An 8,609-nucleotide genomic window follows, 5' to 3' on the forward strand; every position below is an offset into this window, starting at 1 on the left:
AACACATCCTGAAAACATTCACATCTCTTAAGTTGCTTTAGTCTTGAGGCATCTGTAGGGAATTCTCCTTGGAATGTCATGTTCCTGTTAGGTTTTTCCCTCAGCAGGGTCTCAAATAAGTTCTACCTTGGCTGGCCTCCTGCTCCTTCTTAGTAAATAATCTTGCTTTCTAAAACTGGTCAGAACTTCAATGACACTGTCAGTGTCCTGGGGTTTCAAAAATAATTAAGAGCCAAGTATGACACGGACACAAAATAAGTCAAAGGAGACTCGTTCCTAAGGAAGCAAATGTTAGACTGTGGAAAAGGGCCTCCAGCGTAAAAGAATCTGAAATACAAATGCACTTACCTTTGCTTTATCCTTAAGTGAGTTGGTGTTTAAGTGTGTGTTGTGCAGAGCAGAGTGCTGAGGGTGTCCCCTGCCATTCCCAGGGAACAGCTGTGTTCTGGTACAATCTGTTCCCGAGCGGAGAAGGCGATTACAGCACCCGGCACGCGGCCTGCCCGGTACTAGTGGGGAATAAATGGGGTGAGTACCTGCCTGGGACCCCAGCCTGGGCCTGGGGGGGGGCCTTGCCTTGCTTTTCTTTTTCCTCTGGACTTCATGGTGGGATAAAAAGCACCCAGAAATGCAGTTCTTTATAAAGAAGTCTATTTAATTTACTTTATCTACTTCATCTCTGTACATTACAGATATTCTGTATAGCAGCATATTTTATTATATGTATAAAATACCTGTACAACTGTATCTCTTTTAAGAGTCTTCTGTAGTTTTGCAGGGAAGTTTTTTTCCTTCTTGTATTTATTAGACCAACTTCACATTTGTGCATAGCAGGGGGTTGGAAGGAGATGATTTTAATATCCCTTCCGACCCAAACCCTGTGATTCCACAACTAAAACACTTTAAGGTAATGCTGTGCTTAACCAACAGCACATTTACCTTCAGCAGGAGCTCCCCACATGCAGTGATCCCATCCCTTTGTGTCTTTGCAGTATCCAACAAATGGCTCCACGAGCGGGGGCAGGAATTCCGAAGGCCGTGCACATTATCGGAGCTGGAATGATGCAGAGCCGTCAGTCCCTGGAAAATGCACATCTCCAACAGTTTACAACTGACTAACACTCCACTCCAGGTTCAGTCCCCCCCAGCTGTGGACAGGACAAACGTGCTTTTAGTTCCCTCCCAGTACCCTCCCGAGGTGTTATGAACAGAAAATATTGAGGTTTACGAGTGTTACCGGGAAAAAAAAAAGGACAAAATACAGATGAGGGCCACAACTAACTGTGGTGTTGTGTGTGGTGTTCCTGTCACCATCATCCCTCTGAGCAGTGTGGGAAAACAGGGGTGATGGCATGGGAGGGCTCCCCTCTAAGGAACTCTGAGTTAAACCCATTCCTATTCCTCACTTCCCAGCCATTCAGCTCCTTGTTTTCCCAGAGTGCCTGACCACTGCTGTTGAGAACTGCAGGCATCCTTTGTGTTTCTCTGGAAAACAGGTTATTACCATGTTTTAACCTGTTATCCCACTTGCACAAAAGCCCCACGGTTTTAAATTGTCTTCCTTCTTGGCCCCTGTGGGGAATTTGGCTTCTCATCTTGACACCATGAGCCAGCAGTTCCACAGGCATGGCCAGGATGCTTCCCCAGTGTTGTGCCTGTGTCAGAGCAGCCTGACAACACCCACAGCCCACCTTTCCCCACCTCTGGAATGTTTGTCCACGTGAACAAATGCTGCTTTTGTTCTGTCCCAGCAGCCAGCTCTTCCATCTGCTCCTCGGGCAGGGGGGTGGGCATGTTCCCACCTTCATTAATCAAAATAGTCGTGCCTTAGGAGGCTGGAATTTCAAATTGGTGAAGAGACTTCAGGTGCTGAGGTGACACAGAGTCCTCACAGAATGCTCTCCACCCTCGTCCTCCTCACAGCTCTCAAGGTTTCCTGAGAAACTGTCACCCTATTTATTTATAGTCCTGACCCTTCTTTAGATGCAGGCTCACTGTCATGAACCCTGTCCCTTCCACAGCAGGATTTTTATAGCAAAATAACCAACTACTCCACTAGCATGAGGGCAAAAATCAAAGGGAGCTGCACCTGACTCTACCTAAACAGTCCAATTTTCTGGATGATTATGGTTTTACTGATTAGGGGTGAAGCCTGAAGTCTTTTGCCAAGGAAAAAATTCCAATTTTGGTTTAATTGGGTTTTCTGCCTCAATAAAGTCTTGAAAATTGAGCCGAAACGTAGACAAAAGCAATTGTTAACGTGCTAGAAATACCTCTGGAATACTGGGAATGCAGTTTAAGGTACTATAGTTGGAGGATCAGAAGACACTTTAAGGTCTTTGCTGGAAAATACATTGTTAAATTCCTGCTGAGCCTGGTAGCAATGGGGCCCACAGAACTGCTCCTCCTTAGCCCTGCCCCTCCCTGCACTGTGCCTCTGCTTTTGGCAGAGGGGAACCAAAGTCCATCCAGCACCTCAGGACACAAACACAAAGTCTCACATCTGTACTGCTCCTTTATTCCAGGCAGCTGCTCCCCAAGAGCAGCAGCTGATCTAAAGGAATTCACCCCGAGCTGGGTGAGCAGAGGGGATCTTTGAGCACTACATTGTAATCATTAAAAAAAACCCAACATAGTATTTCCACCTACCTGAGTTTTCTCCCTTTTTTGTCCATCTCCATTCCTATCCATGGTCTTCTTTTTTTCTCTTCCCATCTTTTTTAGTTTCATAAGCTCCATGGCTGCAGGTAACTCCTGCCACTTCCCTGCAAGTAAAAAAAGGATGCATAAAAAAAAGGTATCCATAAATGCTTGCAGGGAGCCAATCCCACACAGTGAACAAGCACAAAAGGAAATCCCTGTGCTGCCACCATGAACAGAGGTGGAAAACAGCATTTGGGTTTGCTATTCCCATCTCCCTTCAACCAGCACCCAAGGATGAACCACAAGCTGGAGCTGGGGAATTTTGCCCAACAGCTCCTTCCCTCACCTCAATACCAGCGAGTACTTCCAGTGATAAACACCATTTTAAGGAAGGTCTCCCAGAGGCATTGCCTGGGGAGTGAAAATGGTTTAGTGCACAACTTTTTAAAGCAGTAAACTACTCCAAGAAAATTCTTCAGAAAAGAAAAATAATTTGTCTTTTGACATTGGAAAATTTCACTTGATTGAAAAAAAAAAAAGCCCCAAAACTAAACCTCCAGTCTGCGGAGGCACATCAGGAACGTCCCAGATTATGACAAAAGGTCATTTGATATTTTTCAACTGCAGACAATCCCCATTTCTACTCCCTCTACTGCAGTAGTGTCCATGCATCCAATGCTGACTAAGGGATTCCACTGGTGCTGCTGCTTTCTGCCTTACCCCCATCATTTCTCAAAGGGCTTTTGGATCCCGAGCGTGGCTCCCATGTGAATCTAGTTTTGTATTAAAGATGATTGAAAACTGTTTGGCTCACAGTGACTGACAACTGAGAAACTGCCTTACTGTTACTTTTTTTTTTTTGTAATAAAATTTTTAATGTAAAAAAAAAGAAAAAAAAAGAGAACAGGCTTCAAATAAAAGCCACTGCCATCAGCAGTGAGAAATCCTCCCCATCCAGCTCTCCTGTACGTGGCTGCTGTAAATCTCATCACACAGGGGTTTATCACTGTCTGTGGAAGATGGAGCTCATCTTCCTCCCTTCACCACCTCGGGGGCAGGTGCAGGAGATGCTCCTGTCACAAATTCCTGTTAAATGTTACACTTTGGGCACTGAAGGACTGTATAAGGGGAGGGCAGATAGTGCTGGGCCCAAAGCACCTTGTGCCTAAAAATTTAGGGCAAGGAGGTCTTGGGGAGGAGTGTGGCCCAGCCCTTGTCTCCCCAGGGCAGTGGTTGGTGGCAGAAGCTGCTGTGGGGCTCAGTAACCACACGAGGTCTGGGGCTGGAACACCACAGGCACAGCAGAGGGGCATCTGCTCAGAGACCCTTTCCCAAGGGTGACAAATCTGTTTTCTGAAGCCCGAGGTCAAACAACAACTTGCTCTGGATAGTTCTGGGGGGGAGGAAAGCACCAGAGACTCCAACAGCACCAGAGGAAGACCAAGCACTCACATGTAGGAAGGTCAGGCTGACATCTTCCTTATCCAAACTCTCGGTGGTTTATAGACCACAACCATTCCTGGGCTACACCCTCGGGAGCAGTGCAGCTCCTGCTTAATTCGTGGCCATCAGGAACCTGCAAAAAGCACAGCAAGGGCTGGTCAGAAGCCTTTGATCCTCCTGCCTGTGGAACGGAGCCTTGTGCTGCTGATGGAGCACTTGGCTCAGGGGCAGGGAACTGCCCACGGACACAGCTGATGTGCTGGTGGATTTGGCAGCCACAGGATAGGAAATGAGTCTGAAGTGTACCAGCGTTGGTTTATTTTGGAAAGGGGGCTGGATTCCATGCCCAGCCACTCTGTGCTGCTGCCCTGCTCAGCAAGGCAGGCCCTGGCCCCTCCCCTGGAGGAAGGGAAGGGCGGTGGATCAGCCCTGGGACACCCTGACCAGTGCTCGGGTGCCGTGGCTCCCCACCATTCCACCTGGGGCTCTTCTGGCACAGCTGCACCCAGACCATGTCCACGGGGATCACAACCACGGGAGGAACCCGTGGGTTCCTTACCTTCCCACCAGGGTAAGGACTGAGCAGCTGCAGCTGAAAAGGCAGGACAGGGTCAGGGATAGGGAAAAGGGCCTGTGAATGTCACAGGGCAGGGATGAAATGAAGAGAAGGGTCTGACAGTATCACACAATCCCAGAACAGTTTGGGATGGAAGGGACCTTAAAGAGCATCTCATCCCACCCCCTGCCATGGGCAGGGACACCTCCCACTAGCCCAGGTTGCTCCAAGCCCTCTCCAACCTCGCCTTGGACACTTCCAGGGATCCAGGGGCAGCCACAGCTTCTCTGGGCAACCTGTGCCAGGGCCTCCCCACCCTCCCAGCCAAGAATTCCTTCCCAATATCTAAACCTGCTCTCTGTCAATTTAAAACCATTCCTCCTTGTCCTGTCCCTCCATCCCTTGTCCAAAGTCCCTCTCCAGCTCTCTTGGAGAGAGCTCTCTCTTCCTTTAGGCACTGGAAGGGGCTCTAAGGTCTCCATAGAACTTTCTCTTTTCCAGGCTGAACAATCCCAATTCTTTCATCCTTTCCTCCATCCCTCTAATAACCTTGGTGCCTCCTCTGGACTGGCTCCAGCAGCTCCATGTCCTTGCTGTGCTGTTCCCCAGGGCTGGAGGCAGCTCTGCAGGGGGTCTCACCTGAGGGACAGAATCACCTCCTATGGATGGGGGAAGGCAGCACAGGGCTGAAGGGACCTGTCCAGGGACTCCTGGAGAGACTGGACCTGCTCACACACTTGAGCACAGCCCCCACGAGGGAGAGGATCTTCACCCACCCACCCATCTTCCTCCAGCTGCTGGACTCTGACCGACTCAGCCTCGGGTATTTCGTCATCGAGCTGCACTTCTCTGTTCCCATAATCAGTGACTCATCTGGCTCCCAACCCAGCCTTTGGAGCAGCCACGGATCACCCACTAACCTGAACCACAAGCTGCCTCTTCCCTGTGCTAAACACCGACCAGCAACCCCTGGAGCCATCCAAAGCCCACGGAAGAAGAGCTCAGTGCCTCAATCCCACATCCCCAGCAGGACACCAAGGGAAGGATCCCGGCATAGCACAGACCTGTGGCAGCGTGCTCTGAGAAGGGAATGCACTAGAGGAGCTGGAGCAGCTCCAGCTGCTCCCAGTGTGAAGCCAAGAGAGATTTTCCAGCTCCATATGGGATGGGCTTCACTCCCCTAAGCTTGGGGGATGCGCCCAGCGCTGGGACGGGTGCAGTCACCTCTCCCTCTGGGTACAGTCACCTCTCCCTCCCGCTGCAGGGGCTGCCAGCAGCCTGACAGTGTCCCTGGGAATGTGTGACTCACCACGGCCCGGGGCTGCTCTATATTTAAGCATTACAGAGGCAGAAATGAATGCACCGAGTCAGGAGCGTACCCCAGGGTCAGGACAAGGTTCAGAACCCAGCTGTCAGAGTTCACAAACAGCATCTCAATCTTCAGAGAGAGCAAAACCAGCACAGGGAGGGGGCATTTACAACTGCAGTGGGTCCAAGCCAGGCCTGGTACCTGCTGTGCACACCCATGTCGGGGAGTTCCTCGCTGCTGCAGCTGCTCAGCAGCTCCCTGAGGGAACTGTGTGTCGCTTTTACTCAGTCCTACATTTTTCCTGGTCTTCAGATCTTAAAGTCTGGGTGCAACTGACCTATTTGCAGCTGGACTGGAAACGTCTCAGGAGACTGGTGTGAGGAGAGGAGGAAGGAAGCAGGAGGGAGGAAGGAAGAAGAGTGGCTCATCCCCAGGGCAGGGCACAGGGGCTGCCACGTTTTGGAAAAGCAGTTAAACTGCTTTTTATTCGCAAACCGTTGCTCCAGGACAAGCGACAAACGGGCAGGAAAGTTTCTGACTCCTCTTTTCCCGGGCTTTGCACTTTGCCAGCTCCTCCCTCCCCACCCTATTCAGTTTTCCTAACTAATTCCAATTGATTTTGCAAACAGCCTGGGCTCCAGAGCCACCCCCTCCAGGCTGCATGTCCTGCTCATGACACAATTCCCTGTGGTTTGCATCCTCTGCAGTCCTGCCGGCATTTTTTTCCTCTTTGTTTGCCTTCAGCAGCACATGGATCAGGCACCAGGGACCAAGGGATGACAAAGAAAAGCTGCGTTCTGGAATTGCCTCTGGAGCAACCCTAAAAGGCTCCATATTAAAAGCATGGCACCAAGCACAGACACCCAGGGGCTCTACACATTTCCAAGCCATTCCCAAACAGCTGGTTTGCTTTTTAATTTCTGCCAGGCTGTTGGTAAGGGCTGGGAGCACTGGGACTGCAAACTGGAGTGTCAGGCAGGGCAGGGATTGAGCAGAGACACCAATGGCTCCACTCACTGAAAGACACAGCACGGGACTGCTAAGCCCGATTTTCCCTGCACTGGGGCTCCCTGGCACCAAATTCCAGGGACCATTTCCACCCACGGCTGACAGATCAGTCCCCAGCATGGTCTGAACAGCAGGACAAGCCTGAGCTCTCCAGTGCTCCTGCAGGGAAATCCTCACTTCACCATCCTTTGCTTTGTGCCAGGGGTGACACAGGTGTCACAAAAGGCTCACTTAGGAGGCAGGGGCTGGCTGGTTCCCAGGATCCAGGGAACAGACTCTCTGGGAGCAACCTGGTACCTCTAGCTCAGCCCAAAACATCACCCTAATTTCTCACCAGACATTACAGTGCTCCCCCTCCTTGTCTGCAGCTTGGACACTGCCAACCGCCCTTCCCAATGCTCTCTGCATCCGGGTTTAGCTCTCAAAAGACAAAGCTGGTTTGAGGTTCCCTTTGGATCTCCCACACTCCTCACATGTTCCCCCAGCCAGTAACTGAGCCCAGGCAGTGCTGGGCCTCAGAACAGATGGAACAAAAAGGCAGCAGCTGCCTCTGGTTCCACACCATTTCACAGGAATGGGACCAACCACCTTGTCTGCTCCTCTTCCCCAATTCTCTGACTTACCTGCCTGGGAAACCAAGACTTGGCTGTGGTCCTTCCTCCTTCCTCCCAAGTCTGGAGCACATCACACATGGCCATATCCAGAAAGACACAGGCACTACCACGGGGTTCTGGTCCTTCAGAAGCAGCAACACAGTGAGGCTGAATATCCTGCAATACAATAAAATGCCAGAATTGGTGTTTGTGTTTGCCATATATTTGAAAGACCTGCTGCCTAGGTCCCTCTGAGGAGCAGTGCTGTGCTGGGACACATCCCAAAAGTTTTCTGAGAGCAGCCAGAGGCTTCCCATGCCGCTTTCCTTCCCTATTCTTTATCAGTGGTTTGCCTTGTCTTTCTGCTGCTCGTGTTCATTTGATTGTTTCCTTTTTAAGGAGTAATTTCCTTGAACTGTCCATCAGCTGTGCAGGGCCCTGGGTCCTGGCAGGGCAGTCCCACCCCAGAGCCAGGACCTGCAGCTCCCCTACAAGCCCCTTTCCTGGCTCAGGTTTTGGTGCCAGCCCTTCCTCACTCTGGGTCAGCAATGCTGTGTGTTTAATTTGGCAATGTTGGCATTCCATAGAAGCTGTAACATCAGCCTTCAGGAGCCACATCAAAGGCAAATACTCGTCTACAACACTGATACTGAAGTGGAGGTGATGCCAAGGAATTGCTCCAACGCAGTGTTTGTAATCCCAAACTATTCTAAATTGCTGGATCAACCCCTCTGGGGCTCTGTGGTCCTACAGGGTTTGCTGGGAGCAGCTAAGCTGGGTCTCATCCCACCCCATCCCGTGCCCAGGAGGCACTGGGAAAAGGCAAGGGGTGCTCCTCAGTGTGCTGATCTACTGCTTGGGCAGCAGAAATTTTGGACAGATACCCATCTCCCAACAGGCTGGGGAGGGAGTGGGGTGGCCTTATGGGGCAGGTGGAGGGTCCTGGGCAGACAGACCCCGCTCAGCCCCCTAGGGAGGGGTCCCTCTTGGGGAGCTGGAGCCCTGGTGCCACAGGAGCTGAGCCTGTTCCAGCGGGATTGTGCAAACTCACACCTCT

The 8,609-nt window shown here is 51.0% G+C and overlaps 1 protein-coding gene across 5 annotated transcripts in view; it reads left to right on the forward strand.

Annotated features, from left to right (window-relative positions):
- Positions 1 to 3,596, forward strand: part of P4HA1 (prolyl 4-hydroxylase subunit alpha 1) — a 31,762-nt gene extending 28,166 nt beyond the window's left edge. For all 5 annotated transcript variants that reach the window (XM_027711056.2, XM_039385895.1, XM_039385897.1 and 2 more), the window contains 2 exons: positions 432 to 528; positions 993 to 3,596. In XM_027711056.2, coding sequence (XP_027566857.1) covers positions 432 to 528; positions 993 to 1,063 — 168 coding nt within the window. In that variant the 3' untranslated portion in view covers positions 1,064 to 3,596. The remainder of the gene's footprint in view (positions 1 to 431; positions 529 to 992) is intronic.
- The last annotated feature ends 5,013 nt before the right edge of the window (positions 3,597 to 8,609 follow it).

Source organism: Pipra filicauda, unplaced genomic scaffold, assembly GCF_003945595.2.
Source record: "Pipra filicauda isolate LSUMZ 115617 unplaced genomic scaffold, ASM394559v2 scaffold449_size645428_pilon, whole genome shotgun sequence".
NCBI lineage: Eukaryota > Metazoa > Chordata > Aves > Passeriformes > Pipridae > Pipra > Pipra filicauda.